The following is a 19,643-nucleotide window of genomic DNA, read 5'->3' as shown; positions in this document are numbered from 1 at the left end:
GTGTGGGAGTTTATGATTTTGAACATACATCCAGCTTGGGAAAGGGTTAAACATTCTGTGTCTTGAAGGGAGAGTTGAGGCAGGCTGAGGCTCAGCTTGCTTATTGGGGTATGGAAGCTAATGGATTGCAAGGTATCAAGCTTAGTTGTGGACACTATGCATTCGATACATCTATTTATAGCTTTGCACGGTATAATCTCACACACCAGTGTGTTCTGCTGTGTTTGTGCATGTGTAAATAATACAAATGTCAGCATATTTTATAAATTAAGGCTTTGATGGTTTTGCAAAAAAGAAACAAATTCCCATTTTCTTCCTTCAAGGCTTTAAAACAACAAGATGCTAGAGCTAATGAAGTGGAAACTGTCTTGAAGAATAAAGTACTGAAAATGGAGGGTGAAAAAAACAAAGTAAGGGTTTTTTTTTTAAAAAAATGTTGATGGTGTAGTATCTTCATGTTGCAATTGATGCAGTGACTTTTGCACCCATGCTTTAAAAATATGAAGTATGCTTGCTTTAACATATAATAGCAGATATCAGCATCAAACTCTCTGCCTTTCATAGTAAGATGTCCAGCTTCTTTTCAGCGGCACATGCCCAGATTGTACTGCTCCTTCCAAGGTGACCTGCATCAAGAATACTTAAGCCTGTAAAAACAGGAAGGCGTCATACTTGTTGAGGCCCACGCAGAGAAATTTGGCCCTTAACAACAGTTAAAACACTCACTGCTATTAAAACTAGGGGGTAGGAGAAGAAACCAATAAAACAAATGCCATAAAAAAGCAAGAATTAAAATGTGGCAAAAGCTTGGTGAAATAAAAATGCCTTCACCACCTGCTGAACTAACCTCCCTTCAGAGGGATTTTCACAACTGGGGAGCCACCACTCAAAAGATCCTCTATTGGGTCCTTGCCAAACATACCTTTCTTCTGAATTATTATTCTCTGAATTATTATTAGGCAGCAGTAGCTGGTGGCGCAGAGATACATGCCGGGTGGCATTGTTCATCTGGCTTCCCAGTTCCAAACTTGTGTGGAACTTGGCGGGGTAACTGGCTCATAACTTCCAGAGGCCTTGCATTCAGCATTGGGGACCCAATCCTGTGGCCCTCCCTTTTGGCTGAGAATAATCAGGTCCCCTCCTTGCTTAATTTCAGGCACTTGACTAAGACATGCCTATTTTAGCAGGCCTTATAAGGTTGTTTTGTTTGTATGATGGCCTTTCTTATTCTGTGTTCGTGTGTGTGCGTAAAACACGTTTGATTCACACTGCTTAGGAATTCAAAATAGTAAGCATTATAGAAATGCCTTAAATAAATAAATAGGAATCAGATTTGTTGCATCACGCCTGCAGTGCACCAAGCTAACCATCCCTTTCCCCCCTCGGTAGAAGGCAACCCCACTCAGCACTGGGAAGCAGGACCACACTGGCCCTGTAAGGCTGCCAACTGCTACTGTCATTCAAGTTAACACAGGAGGAGAAGGTCCTTGAAATATCCTGGTCCTAGGATGTTTGGAGCTTTATATGTAATAACCAGGATTTTGAGTTAGGCCTGGACTCAAACCGAGTGGTGTGGTCAGGAAAGCCAAGTACCAGAAATTATTCTGGCTGCTGCATTTCGCAGCAGCTTCACTTTCCAAACCCTTTCAAGGGCTAATATAACTATAACTAAGAGGGTATTTGTTGTTCTTTCAAGAACTTGCGTTCAGTTTTGAGTTAATCACAGACATCTGCAATACCCATTCTTCATTCTGGCTTGAAATTTTGGGTGTTTCTTTTTTTTAATGTGCCTTTGGGTTTTTACTTTTTTCCCTTCTCAACCTGGGATTTCTGGTTATTATGAGTCAAACAACCTTTCAAACTGCTCTGTTTTGCTACCTTGAAAGGGGAGCCCATCTAGAGTATGAGGGAGATAACACGTGCAACTCAGTTACATAACGTAGTTTTTAGGAGAGGAAGAAATGCATGTATTTGTAAACAGATTGTTTGATCTAAGGAACCATTGGGGTAATAGGCATTTGGCGAGCTTAGCAAAGTGTTGCATAGGAAATGAGCGTTCAGCAGACTTCTGGGTATATTAAATATTGTAGCTAAATAATTCATGACATTACTAGCAGTGGAATGATTTTTTTGTCACTCTTTCTAATCCGAATAAGCTTGAACAAGATTTGGAGCAGTCCCGGAGGAAACTGGATCAGTCGGAAAACAGCAGAGAGGTTCTTCTCCACCAGGTAACCACTTTCCTATGTAAAAACCTGTCTCCGTTCACAGTAGGCAGTGCTCTTAAAACTTTCTATCAAGTAGTGCGGTAGGAAGTTAGAAATAAGTATGATAAGAAAACAGTCACAAAAGGGCATACCAAGCTTTATTACAGAATGATAGTTTATTAGTCTGGTTCTCACATGGCGCTAAGCTTAGTGCAAATGTGTAGGCCTCCAGAAAGGAGATGGTGCTTTGCTCCAGTCCAGTCATTGTGCTGCTGTGGTAAACTGTGGTTTGCCTTAGCATGTTGTCCAGACTCAAGCTCCTGGTCTAGCTCTCCCCGGAGAAACTATGAGCTGTAAACCAAAGGCAAGTCTTGGTTTCAGCTCATGATTTGTCTGCATAGAGCAGAACTGCTACTCTGGGTTGAAACAACATGCTGTGGCTTTGCTTAGTGCAGCAGCAAAGGAGTCCAACATTTGCTCATTTGTGCTAAACCATGGTTTGACTTAGCGTAACACGCAAATGAGAGCAACATGAAGCTGTTTTGCCAAAGTCAACTTAAGAAATGTAGCAGAAGCTGATTGGCTTGCTTATCTTGTGGCATGGCATATTAATATAACGTTTTGCCTTTTGAATCCTGCTCATTCTAGAGAAAGAACACTTAGAATGTGTGTTTGTTTGGCTTTATAGCTATTTGGGGGATCTGAACCAGGTCTGCTGGGCCCAAGTTTAACACTCTGTCCATTGTACCACACTGGGTGGGTAGGGGAAGCTAGCACTTGAATATGTTGTATGAAAGCAGGAGGGGACAACAAGCTACATGATAGCATCAGCAGCTTGAAGGACTTACCTTATACTGTAGTTTGCCACAGCTGGAATGTGCCTAGTGCTTGCTTTCAGGGATTGCTCTGTATTTGGATCTTACTCTGTTCTAATTGACACTCTAGAAAATTAGTTCTGCAGACTCTGTCACGCCAAATAAGACGCTCCCTAGCTGTCTTTTTAATTTGGTTAAAAATAAATTCTCACTTACGCATTCACAGCTGCCTACCTATGGATATGATGAAATAGATTACACGTTATATTTATGGTTTACTTTCTTTGGGTTTAAGGGTTGTTTAATGTTTAATGCTTGCCGATCGAAAGGTTGGCGGTTCGAATCCCCGCGGCGGGGTGCGCTCCCGTTGTTCGGTCCCAGTGCCTGCCAACCTAGCAGTTCGAAAACTGCTCCCGGGTGAAAGTAGATAAATAGGGACCACTTACTAGTGGGAAGGTAAACGGCGTTTCCGTGTGCGGCTCTGGCTCGCCAGAGCAGCGATGTCATGCTGGCCACGTGACCCGGAAGTGTCTCCGGACAGCGCTGGCCTCCGGCCTCTTGAGTGAGATGGGCGCACAACCCTAGAGTCTGTCAAGACTGGCCTGTAGTATAAATTATTGGGCACATTTCGATATATTTTGAAAGAGCAGAGAAAGTAATTGCCTAAAGACAGTGAAAAGAGCGATTGGATTCCTTCACCAGCTCCCCACCCTCCCTCCTGGAATTGCTTTACCTTGTTTTACTTTTGCACAAGCAAATTATAACTTTGCGAAAACAAATTGCCTTGAAGTGGCTAATCTCTCTGCTGGCTTCTAGCTGTATAATTTATTCAGAAGCAAAACCAGCTAGTCAAATAAACCTCTTTGTGTTTCATTGAGGCTCGGTTGGTGTGCTTGGTTTTGTAACAGCCCAGTTTTGCCCCATCTTGGTGTTGCAGTTCACAGAATTACGCAGAATGCCCTCAGAGGGCAATGTGGGATTGTTACCCCCATTCCATACATGCATAACCTGTGAAGGAACCTGTGTGTGCTTGGGAACCTTTTGAGTAGGCAGGGTTTCTGATTGCATGTGGAGAGGTCCCTTGCCTTATTTTTCCTATTATTAATTCATTTAGATAACAAGGTTTCTTTAAGAATGGCAAAGCAGTTTACAAAAGACAAAATAAAATATAAAACAATTAAAACTAGTAAAAGAACCAAGGCTGCTTAAATTCTCCAAAACAGCACATCAGTGTAGCAGCAGTGAGATAATACTCACTGGCAAAGCAGTATAGTGACTGAAAAGATCAGATATCCCAGCGGCCTCCTTTCAGCAACAGCATGAGGACCCAGGGGCCTGTGTGAAGAGATATACCTTAAACAACTCCCCAAACTGAAAAAGCCGAAGACCAAGGCAGTTTGATAAAGAGGGAGCCAGGTGGGGATATCCTCTTGAATCTGTCGCTTCCATTTAAAACAGAGAAATCTCATGCTGCTTATGCTTGGCTCATTGCTAAGTATAGTGTATGGGTAATGGGTTATGGCCACATTTTGCTTTAGGATCTTTTAAAGAATTGATAATGTCAGTGAAAATATGCCTCCACATTTTATTGAAATTGGTTTCTGGTTTGTTAAAAAAGCTGGCGCTTGTCTGTGTATATGTGTGTGTGTGTGTGTTAGATTGAGGATCTTCGTTCCCAACTCCTTAGAGCAGAAGAGGAACGACTGAATCTGCACCATCGAATATCTCAGGTTGCCATGCATCACCAGAGCCATCCAGCTGAGCAAAAGGATGACGGGAGGAGGCAAAGAGGTAACACTCTCTTTCCCATTACTATTCAGGACAAAAAAATAAGACCTTATAGTAACTATACCTTGAGGAAGACTCAGCGCTTGAAATGGCAAGTCTTGTTTTACTGAAAGCTGGAAATAACAGAGAACTGTGGGCAAAATCAAGTTGTGAACAAAAGCATATGTCTCAATGTCTGTTGCTCACAATCTCAGCACATTGAACCTCCTCCTCATCATGACCGAAAAAGACAAAAGTTAATTCAGAGATTTATGTGAAAGCAGTTGTGTAAATTAAATGTGAGCCATTATCGAAGCTGCAGTTTAGCAAACGCTAGGCAGTTCATATTTCATTTCTTAAATTCTTGATTTAGCAAAAGCCTTTCTAATACATTTTTTTGTTAGGTAGACTGGCAACCAGCTAGGATCTGATTTCTTACAGGCTGCTGAAGGATTATGAATTGGAATTTGGGCTTGTCTTGTCCGAGCTGTAGGTCCCTGCTACCGTAACGAGCATGGTAGAAGTTGCACAGAGATAGCAGAGGCAGGCAGTAGTGTGTGAAAAATATTAGGAGCTAGATCTGGAGCATTCACTAGAAGTAATTGCATCAGTAGGGTCTGGAAGCAATCCACCGAAACCTACTGTTGTGTACTAGCCATTCATTTTCAAAGGGCTAGTAGGGGAGCACTGTGTGGCAGTAAATGGAGGTTGCAAATCAGCTGTGCTCAGTGGAGCTCAGCTTTGGTCCCATGTGATGCAGAACAAATCAATACAGGTTGATCTCTAAATGTGCCCTGCTGGTATGCTTAAAACGGCTATAAATAGCAGTTGCATCCTCAAGCCTCAATATCCCTCGTATATCCTTTCCACTGTATGAATGGAGATGCTTCTAGCCAAGGTCCAGTGGCAGGCTTTCCTTCTTGAAACATAGATATTTCTGTTACTTGGCACTGCTTTCACTCTGTCAGGGGAAACATGAGCATGGCTTACCTTCCTGACATGACAATGAATCTAATTTACCCAGGTATAATTAATAGGAAAGCCAAAGTATTATTATTTTTTAAAGTATTCTTCATATGCATTCAGAAAATGTCATAGAAAACCCATACACGATACTGTATTGTTTGGATACAGAATAAGTGAAATGGACCCTTTTCCAGGTAATGGAATTTGGGAAGGGCATTTCATTTGAATATTCTTGAAGGAAAACAGGACGGTGAAGAAGATGCAGTTATCTAACAGTATGGGATGCATGAAAATTCTCACGAACTATCAGATTGAGGCTGTTTCACATAATATTTTCTGCGGGGAAGTTCAGAAGGTGTTCAAACAAAGAAAGAACAGAAAATACTTTTTTGATAATTTTTAACCCAACTCCTTTTTTTAAAGCAAAATTTGAGGGCACCCTTCCATCTTCGTCAGATGACACATTTTTGTGTTTTATCTTTGTGGTCTGCTGCCAGTGTCTATAAGCAATGCCTGCCTAGAACCCGATGGAATCCCACTTCTTTTTGGTCAAGGTGTGAACTGCCTTACTCTTCATCCCACCCAAGAGTAATCCACAAGGCAGTGGAGGCAATAAGCTAATTCATGGAAGCCTGTGCTTGCCATGTCAGTCTCCTCATAGAATTGAAAGGAAATTTAAAGTAATTTGGCATTTACTCTAACCGAGCTATCTATCTTTCTGTTTATCTAACTATCGCCTTATCCTGTAGTCAAGGCCACCAATACTGCTTGTCGATAAACTTTGTTTTATGGGCTGATTTGATTTGTGAGAACAAGCATAGCTTCCTCTGAGTTCGAAGTCTTTCATCCTCATTTTGACATGGCCACAGTGAGGAGTTTTGAAGTCTTTGTTTCTATTTTTGATTAGCTTCAGTTTGGTGTGTCATCTGAACCATACAAGCTGTGGTTTACTTGTTTCCACTAAACATCGTTAAGATTAACCATGGTTTAGGGTCTGAACAATATGTGAAACTATGGTTAATCGAAACTGGAATTGGCTGTTTCTGATTTTCCTGCAGCCATGTGTGTTTTATGTATGAGTGCATTCTTTTGTTTGTTGTAATTTTTCTTATGCTAAATCATGCCACGTTTGTTCCAGTGCTTGAGAGGTCTGATCCAGAGAAACAAGAGATGGAAAAGCAGATCTGGGAATTGAGAGCACAGCTGAATCACAGTGCTGTTATGTCAGAGATAGAAGAGTTGAAGCGATGTATAGAGCGCAAGGACAAAGAGAAAGCACAGCTTGGAATACAAATAGAGGTAAACATCTCTTTAAATGATAAGCTTAGGTTCTACTACTTTTTGAGTTGCAATTTGTGGCTGAAGTGTGGCCACACAAATAGCATGTAAGCCTGTGCATGAACTGCAGGTGAGAGTTTACATAATGGAATTTCACCCCATGGCTTAACAAAGGAAAGGATTCCTATGCATGAAAACTGAAATGTCTGGGTGAAGGATAGGCTTGATCTCTTCTCCATCACATCTTATTTCTCCAGGAACATCTCAAATGTCATCTTGAGTGTTGCAGTATGATTTTCAACTTCATCTGCCCTTTGTGAGAACTAATCTGAAGTTCTGATTTTCCTAAAGAGCTAGCAGTTGACAGCACCGCCTTTTGACTTCTCCCCCCACATGTTGGTGTGCGACGTAAATTGCCTTGCGTTGCATCAACACAAACAAAGCTGAACCTCTTATACTGCATTTTCCAATTCTGTAGTCAAACTAGTAGCCCCTAATAATGCCAAATAAGAATGATTCTGTTTGTGAAAGGAACAGACGTATCGCAGTAGTCAGCAGATTTAGCTCATCTCTTCCTGTGCATGGAAACAGCCCAGATTTACCACACCATCAATCACATGGACATCATTCTCCCATTTTGTAGTTGATGTAAAAAAAAGTGAATCTCTGTTGGTTGGAACCATTTGGATACGCGCTGGTCCAGCCACACAGTCTAACCAACATTGCTGGATACCCGATTCCGAATTAAATTGATGTTTTGTTTGGCATCAACCTTGCACCCATCAACCAAGCGAAATGGAGGAGAGGCGGCCACCAGCTGATAGCCGATATCAATGACTTGTGCATTTACTGAATCTTTTTTCCAGTTTTCTTCTAAACCTGCCATGTGCTAGTTGCATAATGTTAGCACCAGTTGTTGCAGTAATGCTACTAAAAAGGCATTGTTGCTGTTCATGCAGCAAAGTGAGCAAGCAAACAAACAAATAAGGGGCGGGTGTTCTGGCTCAGGCATCCAACCAAGAAAAAAGACTTTGGCAATCTCCAATGTGTTTTGATTATGCATGATTTTGACTTTAGATGTGATCCACGGAACATACATCTAAAATCAGCAGGAGGATTGAAAATAGAATAGCTGTCAACTTTCCCCTTTTCTTGTGAGGAATCCTATAAGGGAATTTCCCTTAAAAAAGGGAAACGTTGACAGCTATGAAATAGCAATTATTATTATTATTATTATTATTATTATTATTATTATTATTATTAATACCTTGTCCATCTGGCTAGGTTTTCCCAGCCACTCTGGGTGGCTTCCAGGAAACGTCAAACATAAAAAAAAATCCCGAGATTGCTCTGTCACTGCAAGCATTTCTTTCTTTCTTTCTTTCTTTCTTTCTTTCTTTCTTTCTTTCTTTCTTTCTAAGTTTTCCATGCTTTATTAAGTTTCATACATAACAAAAACAAACTTATATAAACCAAAAATGATCTTCTATAAGTAATCTTATGTAAGTATACAAATAAAAATTGATCTACTCTTATACAGTCTCTTTTGTTCAACGTTCTTACTAAGGTGTGATAGACTTCCCATTAATTCCTGGTGCATTTAAAATTTCTAATATTGAATGTACATATGATTGTTACCTTCATCTTTTCATATTTTCTAATTCATTCTTAAAACGTATCGTACCAATTTTCCTTATTTCTTTGTTATTATTTTATAAAGTGGGCATTCAAATCACTTCAAGCATTTCTGCTTTCCTGGTGGAATGCTCTCACCTCTTTTCCTTCCTTCCTCCTTAATGGTCTGGGGGTTCTTCTGACCACCCTGAGTCAATTTGGGGGAGTTGGGGTGCATGAAGGGAGCCCAGGAGTAAGAGGGAGAGAAGCCCCATTGCTTTTGACCAGGCTGCTGTTAGTGGGACAAGCTAGTTGAATTCAACCATCCGTTTCAAATTCCAAAGTGGGGGCCTCAGAAGGAGACATTTTCTTTGTTCTTATTACAGTGGTGCCTCGCAAGACGAAAAGAATCCATTCCGCGAGTCTTTTCGTCTTGCGGTTTTTTCGTCTTGCAAAGCAAGCCCATTGACGGAGTAGCGCTATTAGCGCTATTGACATTTTAAGGGCTAAAAACGGCTATAAAAGGCTTGAGGGATTAGCGGTTTTGCTGCTAAAATGCTTTTAGCAGCTTAGCGATTCAGAAAAAGGGGTTTTGGAGCGAAACCCCCCCCCCCGAAAATTTTCATCAGTTTTCGTCTTGCGAAGCGCCTCTGCAGACGGAAAACCCTTTCGTCTTGCGGGTTTTCCGTCTTGCGAGGCATTCGTCCTGTGGGGCACCACTGTATTTGCCCCTGGTAGCTTATTTTACAAGTATATGAGTCAAGATGAAGTACCGTGCATTGATGCTGTGATATTTTCTGTGATCATAAACTTGGTAAGATACTGCTGGTGATGTGGACCTTCTCTAAAGCTAGTTAAGTTTTCTTTTTTTCTTTTTACATTGTGATTTTAAAAATACCCTTGAGCACAGCTGTTACTCTTTGAAGATCAGAATGCATTTTAATCAACTCTGAATAGCAGAAATGGGCAGCCATTAGAGCAGCACTATTTAATTTGGCATAACAGCACGTCTGAAAGTAATCTTTAATTTCTTGTAATAATTATGTAATCAGGAATGTATTGGAAGCTGCCAGCTTGCTCCGAGGAATGTTAAGGACAAACCAGAGTTCAGCAATCTCTTTGTCAACTTTAACTCGAATGAGAACTTACGAAATAGATGGCAAAATAAGTAGGAATCCATTCTGGACGCAAAGTGCCATTTGTTGTAAATCTGGTTGCTAGGTCTTTAATATTTTTTCAGAGTCATACTTTTCCTGCTTCCCATCGTAACTCAGTGGGAGAGACACTTGATTGCGTGCAGCAGGTCCCAGGTTCAGCCATTGGGATTGCCAGGTGTAGCTGGGAATGTCCCCTGTCTGAAATCCTGGAGAGGTGCTGCCGTTCATGGTATAGCTAATACTGAGTTAGATGGGCCCAGTGGTCCAGATCTGCATAAGGGAACTTTCCGTGGGTGGAGCGCAGTGTCACGTTTTCCCAATGCTTCTTCTGTTTGTGCAAGCATTGCAGATTTCCAGATGGATTGATGCCTCCTTTCTTCCCTCTGTGTGTTGTTTTTGGGGTTCTCCTGAACACCCCAAGCCAATTTGGGGAGGAGAAGGAGGGAAACCTGAATTGCAGAAGCAGAAGGCATTGCACATGACTTCTGCTGACAGAGCTGGTCAGGTGAACCTGCCCTATGTTTCTATGCTTAAAATGGAGGATAATACCACACTAATACTTTGTTCTCCATTTTAAAAAAAATCCAACATCCCTTATTTTACCACAGTGACCTTTGGATATAAAAAGAGTGCCAGATAAAGTAGTATGTGCAAGGGAAGCAAACTTGGCTTTTTAAGAATTTGATTCTGCGGCAGATCACTTCCTAGATGCCGAACAGTTTCCAGGAATCCAACTGTTCTGCTTAATAAAAAATATACATATTGATAGAACAAGGTTAAAAGAGCCTGCTTTTTGTATGTTTAAAATCCAGAGGCTTAGAGGTCTGTCTCACAAGAACAAATCGTATAATACACATTTTACTTCCCGCTGTTACCCTCTAAGGGAGGTGGCAGCAGCTGCAGGAGGTGAAAAGGAAATGGATTATTTCCCTCTTGATGCGACATTAAGCCGCAAAAGGCTGTGAACTTGAAAACTACAGTAGTAAAACAGCATTCCATCAGATCTGTTCTTTATAGTACTACTTCCAGCTGCAAATCCAATATGGGTCTGTGCTTTTTCCAGATGGTTTTGGACAGGCTTGTTTCAGAAGAGCAAAGTTGCCTTATGGTGATAGGGGAGGGAAGTATCATCTATCTGCCTCTGAAGTGCATGAGCGATGCACTTCCTTTGATTATCAATTTGTCATTACACAGGATGTGTAGAAGATTTAAAACCGAGATTCTCTGGATTCTGTGGGCTGAATCTTGCATGTGTGCGCACACACACACACTCAACTCTTCTCCCGACATGCATTCAACCACAGCCCACCATCTGCATGGAGCTTCCTGGCAGCTGCTAATGATGATTGACAGTACTCTATCATTTACATGTGAGCAGCATAACCTGCCCCCGGAGGACAAGTTTATACAGAGTGTGACCCATGTGATCAATGTCCTGTGCAGGTGCTGTTAACAAAGACTTCCTTGATAGCAATGGTTGAAAAAAACTGCTGCGCATTGCAGGTTTCAAAGGTATATTCAATAAAGTTGTGTATTTTTCGCAGACACTGGGAATAGCTGTAGGGTGAGTCATTTTGGCATTTTCGTTTGTATATGCCTGCCTGCATGCAAAAGGTTTGTGTATGTGTGTGTGTGTGTGTGGGGATCTCCACTTCTGAGAGGAGGTGTGCAGGCAACGGTGCTAATAGATTTAAAGGACTCTTGCACTGTTTCCATCACTGCCCTCTTAGGGTTTCCAAATCATTTCTCCCTTCCAACAACCTTCCTTTGTTTTCTAGAATCATAGAATTGTGGAGTTGAAGGGACCCTGAGGATCATCTAGTCCAACCCCCTGTAATGCAGGAACATGCAGCTGTCCCATACGGGGAGCGAACTTGCAACCTTGGTGTTATCACAGCACCACGCTCTAACCAACTGAGCTATCCAGTTTGCTTTGCTCCCACAAATTTTGCCCCACACCTATTCTGAGCCGAAATCTTTCCTATGTTCTCAGTCAGCAAATGGGGTGGATTTCTGTTCATTTTCTCATGCTGTGGAGAATGAAATCAGAAATTATTTTCAAGAGTGGTATGATATTTTTGAAAACTCAGCTGCACTTTGTGTAATCCTGCACACTAGTGTTCATAATCGTACATTGCTTTACGAATGCAAACATTTAATATTTTAAAATGGCTGTTAGCATGGGAAATCTCATTATGTTCTGTAAATGATGGAACTGTTGACAAGATGGCTTCAGATCCCCCTTTCTCTTGTGGGAACACCTTCATAATCTTAGAATAGTTTATTCTGTACAGGTTGGGTGGGGGAGACTTTCCTATTTAAAATGAGCTGGAAAAATACTGCAATATGGAAAAGTACATATTTCATAAAGTGGTGGGTCCCCCCCCCCTTGCCAATGAAAAGCTAGGATTGGCTTGAGCTGAGCTTCCAGTGTAGAACAAAGGATTGTCTTCTGGCACTCTGATGTTCCATTATGTCATCTATGGACCATATAGGGCATGGCAGAATTAGTTTATTAAGTATAATACCGTAAATATTTCCGAAGGGATTTAGGTTTCTGGAAATACCTTTTCTACCACACCCGCTTCCTATGATAGAGCTAACCTTTATTTTTTGAATTCTTCAAGAATGAAAGTTAGAAGGCAAATGCTTCAAAAATGTGTGCACAGCAGAGGCATCAAGCTGAAATTCTCCACAGCTGAATACTTCCCACCCTTCTTTCAAGCTATGTATTTGAATTCCCTTCTACTCCAGCAGAATTATAAACGTTCAGGTGCTACAGACTTTAGCCATGATTCTCTTGTCAAGTAAATAACTGCTCCTATCAGCTTTAACACAAACAATTACTTGTTTGGGGATCACTGCCAATTCTAAAACGTCAGTTAAAATTAACCACAGCAAGTGCAGTGTTGTGGATAGACGTTTGAAGTCAGACCAGGGGGACGCTATTCAAATACCTGCTCAGCCATAAAGCATGTTGGCCCAAGGTCACCCCTTATCTCTTAAGCCTTCTACCTCACAAGGTTGTTGTGAGATAAAAATGGGACAAGAAACCATGCAGGCTTCCCTCAGCCCCTAGATGGGAAGGCGGGATAAAAATGTAATAAATATTAAATAATGATAACCAACAGGATGAATTCCCAGACCATATGGATTCAAAATAACTGGAATAAAATTCCTGTGCAGCAATTATACAGAAAGGGCAGGCAGGGTACTTAGTTAAGTGTTGTATTCTTTCTCTTCAAATACCACGATTGATGCCTTTTTGAGAGCTTCTAATTTTGCTTTATTCTGTGAACTTCTATTGAACTATACAAAGCAACTTTGTGATACTTGTTGGCGGGAGGGGGAAGAATAGAGAGATATTTTACAATTGGCAATAAAAAAGGTAATTTAGCTTGCACTAATGTACCTTTCAAAAGTTACCTAGACCTTAAATTGGAGGACTCACTGTACATACAAAATACACTCATTCTCTTATTTTAAACCCACGATGAACCTCATTAACCTTCATAAGCTATTTGTATTCATAAGAATTCCTAGTATTCTCTCATCAGTGGTTGTTGCTGATTTAATCCATTTCTTTTCCATCATCTTGTATTCATCTGAACAGGAAATAAGCCCGTAGTTGACTTTTGCCTAATTTGAAGAAGCTTTAGGAGTGAAATAACAAAGTGTTTAAATTAACTGAAAGAGGTAGTAATTGAAGGAGGTTGTATGACTGCGTATTACTAAAAAGTGGTAGATAGCCAAACTTATGGGAGGTCAGAAAGTGGGGCCTGAGCACTTCTCCCCATCTGTGATTCCTAGCAACTGATATTCAGACACATACTGTTTCTAATAGTAGAGATAGAACCTAGCCATTGTGACTAGTAGCCACTGATAGCCTTATCCCATATGAATTTGTCTAATCGTCTTTTGGCGTCCTGTAGCCCATGCTGAAAAATTAATGTGGCTTGTATTGGGGGATTTTTAAATGATTTTTGTAATGTGTTCCAAAAATCCTAGAGAAGCAGAATTTTTCCCCATTTGGGCTTTTAAATTCAATCTTACGTTTTCCTGTGAATTCTTTCAAACAGAGCTGGTCGGTTGAACCATCTGTTCATGGTCTTGGCTCATTTTGTTGTCCCGGTAATGAAAGTAGGAGAAGGGAGCAAAGTGCTCCTTTCTTCCCGAGAGCCAAGATGAGCTTGAAATCTCAATGCATTCTACTATAGCATGAGAAATATAGAACCAGAAGAGAGATTTCTTCTTTGCTGATGAATATTGGTGCCTCCAACATTCCATCTTGAAGAGAACATTCTGCCCACCTCTCTCCCCTGGTGTGAAAAGTGCTGAAGACAAGGTTGCAATTATACATTCTCCTAATCTGTGCACAGGCCTGCATAGTGGGATGAAGAATCTTCCAGCTGCACTCATGGCTTTTATGCCGGACTCTCAAGATGTTTTTGCCAGCCAGCACAGCTGTGTCATATTCAGCCCTTCTCTGTCTTGCAGGCACCTGGTATTAAGAGCATAATTTGAAAGCAATCAAAGAGATCGTTGAATGCTGTGTGTTCACCTTTAAACCATGTTGTTGTTGTTGTTGTTGTTGTTGTTGTTGTTTAGCCATTTAGTCGTGTCCGACTCTTCATGACCCCATGGACCAGAGCACGCCAGGCACTCCTGTCTTCCACTGCCTCCCGCAGTCTGGTTAAATTCATGCTGGTAGCTTCTATAGTTGAGTTTAACTGTGGTTTAGAGTGACATGCGAACCAGGCCAATAGGTTTCAGTCATTGGGAGGCCAGCTCTGTCATGCCTAGCCAGTCGTTGCAGCAGTAGTGATGGTAGTTGCTTCATTGAATCATGTCACAATAGTAGTACCGCCGTGATTGTATGACTGTCGTTTTACCACAGTATTCCTATCTGCGTCTCCTACACACAGATCTTGTTAATGATAATATTTAGTAAGAGGGTGATTTTAAGGATGCATCCTCCTTTTCTTAACCAGTGACTAAGATGTGGGTGACAGCAGTCACAAAGTTAAATGATGCCTGCTTCTTGGGAGAAAAGCGATGACAAACTTAGACAGCATCTTAAAAAGGAGAGACATCACCTTGCCAACAAAGGTCCATATAGTTAAAGCTATGGTTTTCCCAGTAGTGATGTATGGAAGTGAGAGCTGGACCATAAAAAAGGCTGATTGCCAAAGAATTGATGCTTTTGAATTATGGTGCTGGAGGAGACTCTTGAGAGTCCCATGGACTGCAAGAAGATCAAACCTATCCATTCTTAAGGAAATCAGCTCCTGAAGCTGAGGCTCCAATACTTTGGCCACCTCATGAGAAGAGAAGACTCCCTGGAAAAGACCCTGATGTTGGGAAAGATTGAGGGCACAAGGAGAAGGGGACAACAGAGGACAAGATGGTTGTACAGTGTTCTCAAAGCTACTAGCATGATTTTGACCAAACTGTGGGAGGCAGTGGAAGACAGGAGTGCCTGGCGTGCTCTGGTCCATGGGGTCACGAAGAGTCGGATACGACTGTACGACTGAACGACTAAACAACAACAAAATGTAGATGGAGTCAGAGAAAAAAGCCCTGGAGGAGTCCTATAAATTTGGCTTTGTGGAAAACACTGATAGTTATGCCTTGAATGTTAAACTATGACCGGGGAGACCCAAGTTCAGATTCCTCCTCAACCATGAATCTCAGTAGGTGACCACTCAGTTTAACCAGCCTCTGCAGTGTTGTGAGAATAAAATTGTATGAAATAAATTTGTACATTGGGATCTGTGGTGAAAGCTGCTATTTGTGCAGGCACGTAGGAATGCCCGGAGGTGAGATTTTCATGCCATAATGTACTGTGCCTCATGGATTTTACTTCAGACTGGCTATATTTTTAGCTGCAGTCTGACAAACAGCATAATAGGGAACTATATATATTTTTAATTCGGTAATGAAAGAGTAACCGTCAAAGTTCTAGTCTCTTTTCATAATTTGAAAAGCAGTTCACAGTGCAGCAACAGTCAAATATTGTAATAAAAGTTAAAATTTCATTAGGGAAATGAGGACACAATGTAACACATTTAAATTTATTGGCTGAGTAAATCTGAAATTAGAATGTCCCAAGACAGGTTGACCACTTACTGTGTGAAATACCTACAGTATAATTTAGAATGTACTTAATAGACTTCAAATGAAGTTATAGAAGATGCTGGGGTTAATTTTAGTAACTGCATCCTCTGTACATACACTAGTCACTTGTCAGATGTAAGGGCGTATCTGGTTTGTGTTTTAACTTGATTTTTGATTACTTGAATGGATATTTAGGGAAAGTACAGTAAATACATTTGGTTAGATCCAGAGAAAAGGGATTGTCACTTCCTATATCATCTTGCCCGTACTTTGGGATCTTTGGAGGAGACTCTTATTTGCAGTCCTGGACTGCCAGTCCATCATTGGGTGAGATGTGTTATGGACTGACGTGAGACAGTGACATATTGAACGCTCCCTGCTTAGAAGTGTGGCTGCTGAACGAGGAAGGTCTTTAGAAGGTGCTGAAAAGACAACAGAGGCGGCGCCTAATGTTAAAGGCTAGGTGCTACCACACAAAGGCTCGATTCCTGTATTGTAAAGAATGGACCTTCTGATAAGATGGCATCCATATGAGGCCCTCTCCTGCAGAGTGCAGTGATCGATTGGGTGTATAAGGGGTGAGGCAATCTTTTCAGTATCCTGGTCCCAAGCTGTATAGCAGTCCAGTACCAACATCTTGAACTTAGCGTGGCAGTTCAAGACTGCATCCTTAAGTGCTAAATTATTAGTAGGGTCTCCCATGAAGGGAAAAGTTGCTGCACTCTTGCCCTGCCAGGAGGAAATAGGATGGCTGCATCTTTATTGGGGAAGCATCATATCACAGTGGTAGGGCATATGCAACCCATCCTCTTTAGTTAAAGTAGACCCTTGCCTGAGACCTTAAGGAGCCCCGTCAGTTGTAGAGCAGTATCAAACCAGGTGGGCAAAGGTCTGATTTAAGACCAGGTGTTCCGATGTATTACAATATATTTCCTTCGGTTGCACTATTTTGTTTCATGTCAGCTGCTTTGAGCTATTAGATAAAGCAGGAGTATAAAAAGAGAGCCCTGCTGAGTCTGCCTAAAGGCCTATTTAGTCCAACATCCTGTTTCCCACAGGGGCCAACCAGATGCTTATTGGAAGCCCACAAGCAAGACATGGAGGCAACTGTCCTTTCCTGCACTGTTGTTTTCCCAGCAAATGATATTCAGGGGTATAAACGGGATAAAAATACATTTTTAAAAACTGCTATTCAGAAAAAGATTACTTTTGCCTATAAAATCTATTCCAATTATGTCAGGCTTAAGATTGTGTTGACAGTTCTGCTGTGAAAACTGCCATACATGTGTGTGGCAGCGTTGGGTTGGCATGTAAGAATCTGTTTTTCAGCCTTAAAACCTTTTAGTTTTGGAATAGAATATGAATTTTCTTAACCTTAAAATACTTTTTAACAATTTAAAACCTTTTTTGGAGTTGGAATACAAACAGCAGTAATTAGTGGATTGTGTTGCTTTTGGGGGTAACTGCAGGCACCAGATATATTTCCAACAACATTGCTGAATATTCCAGCCCTGTGGTTTGTATATTGTATGATAAGTTGTCCAGAAACACAAAACCGGACTAAATTCATTTGGAAAAAAACATCCCAGAGAAGAAAAACATAGTATTCTAAATTTTACAGCTGGAGTTATTGGATTCTAAATATGCATTTTATTGGTTAGTTGCCATCAAACACTTAAAATGATATTGAATAAATCAGAGATGGTGAAGTTGGCAGCAAACATGAGCATGCCAGTTACAGCAATAGAAGTCAATTTTAGGTATAACAGGCCCTTTGGGATGCATAAAGCCTAACATAGGACAGATTTCAGCACCTATAATTATTTCTACACTGGGCTCTATGGAGCAGCACACAGAGGGCTGAAAATGAATCATGGTAGGGCTGGATTTGGTTGGAGTGAAGCACCAGGGTTGATTCCATAGGCATGCTTTGACAGATTTAGGAAGCAAGATTTAGGAAGCAAGGCGTACAGGAGAGTCGGGGTCCAAGGCAAGGAGTCTGGGCAAAGGAGGCTGGCTGGAATGGGGCAAGGGCTGTCATGCGGTCCGGGATGATGGAAGGTTGAAAGGAAGCTGTTGAGCAGGAAGACCAAAGCGTAGGTAGGCTGGTTGACCATCAGATAATTAGAAAGTCATACAGCTAAGACCAAAGGCTGGTTGTTGCCCTGGCAAAGATCCAGCATTTGTAGCTTTGTCAGGTCTGGAGGAGCCAATGGACTACCAGGAAGGTGGAAATCTGTTAAGACAATTCTGTTCCTTGTTCTTCATCTCTGCAGTCTTCAGGGTGTAACCACAGAGGGCACCAGTGCACAAACCAGGAAACACCAGTCCCAGCTGATGCTGACATGCATGTTTCTTGTTATCCAGTGTGGTTTGTAAGGTATTCTATAGCTGCACCACACTGCGTATGTGTGTTTCCGCAGTTCCCGCACTGCCTCGAAAGCTGCTCCAGAGCCTTCCTCCAAGGCCTTCACTCCAAGCTGATATCCCTGCAACAGGAGTACTACCCCGAGGGAAGATGTGCAAGCCACAACTATGCATTCAAGCCTTGTGAGATCTATGGGCTTGAGCACATTTGGTATTCTACTATGGCCCATAGCAACCAATGCCTCTGCATAGTGCCAAAAATTAATACTGAAGAAAGGTAGTTCTTCCATGATGATAAATTGCTCTGAGTATAAAGAGGAGTATAAAGAGGGGAAGTTCTACTACTGTGCTAAAAGCCCTCAAGTATAAACTTCTTACTTAATAATAAGCAAAGCAAGGAAGATTTATTTCTCCTTATTAGCTCTGTTTAGTTTCAGAATTGCAAAATATATGAGTACATGTTTTGCATATATATTTTATCAGTGTAGATCAGGTCTGTCCTGCTACCAATCAGTTGTATAGTTGGTGACTAGGAATTAATTATGTACCCGTGTATTTTAAAGCAAATATTCTAATTAAAAGTTTGATCAGGGGTGGGGAGTAGAAAATATTAACTGCTGATGAAATACTGTTCAGTGTTTTTTAACATGATAATTTATCTTAATATTTTCTCTGCTTTGCCTAAGCTTAGAATCTTGCTTCATTAACTACTACATGGAAACTACAGTGGTAGGTACAAGATCTTTTCTCATAGGCTTTGTGGAGAAATAATTACTTTTAATGACCCAGAAAGGCTGAAGATGCCATTATTTAGGATAGGGATTTTATCATCAGATGGGAAACAATTACGGCTGTTGTAAGGAAAATAATCTAGCACTGAAGTATGAAGGTGAGACATTTTAACAAAATTTTTGGAAGGCTAAATGTAATGATTTCAGATGGTTTTTGTCTGTATCCTCTCACACTTGTCAGGTTCAGAATTTGAATCTATAGCCCTTGGAGATTATGTTTAATTAATAGAAGTCTTCCATTGGAATTGAACTCATCAGAGCGTATAAAACATCACTTATTAGGTAGCTGAGCAAGAAAGGTTATCTATAATGCCTGAAGGTCTAAAAGAAAGGATATGATGCCTCCAACACATTAGAAAATGTCTATTTTTTAAAAAAAAAACCAACCAGTTTAAACTAATGACCGTAGCGCCAACACTCTTGTTTCCATTTGTGTATAACGTTGTTCTTTAATGGCTAGGGCTGAAATTGTTCAAGTCTCTGGCCAGCTGAAAAGCTTGAATATATTTTGCGAGAAAAGGCAAAGAACAAAACTTAGCTTAAAAAATGGTTAACTATGAATAA

The 19,643-nt window shown here is 41.0% G+C and overlaps 1 protein-coding gene across 8 annotated transcripts in view; it reads left to right on the top strand.

Moving 5' to 3' along the window:
• Positions 1-19,643, top strand: part of CEP128 (centrosomal protein 128) — a 176,195-nt gene that overhangs the window by 29,415 nt on the left and 127,137 nt on the right. For all 8 annotated transcript variants that reach the window (XM_083447795.1, XM_083447797.1, XM_083447800.1 and 5 more), the window contains exons 9-12: positions 324-410; positions 2,157-2,231; positions 4,681-4,813; positions 6,894-7,054. In XM_083447795.1, coding sequence (XP_083303921.1) covers positions 324-410; positions 2,157-2,231; positions 4,681-4,813; positions 6,894-7,054 — 456 coding nt within the window. The remainder of the gene's footprint in view (positions 1-323; positions 411-2,156; positions 2,232-4,680; positions 4,814-6,893; positions 7,055-19,643) is intronic.

Source organism: Podarcis tiliguerta (assembly GCF_965153285.1).
Source record: "Podarcis tiliguerta genome assembly, chromosome: 1".
In the NCBI taxonomy this organism is placed as follows: Eukaryota; Metazoa; Chordata; class Lepidosauria; order Squamata; family Lacertidae; genus Podarcis; species Podarcis tiliguerta.
This window is presented reverse-complemented; position numbering and strand designations above follow the sequence as displayed.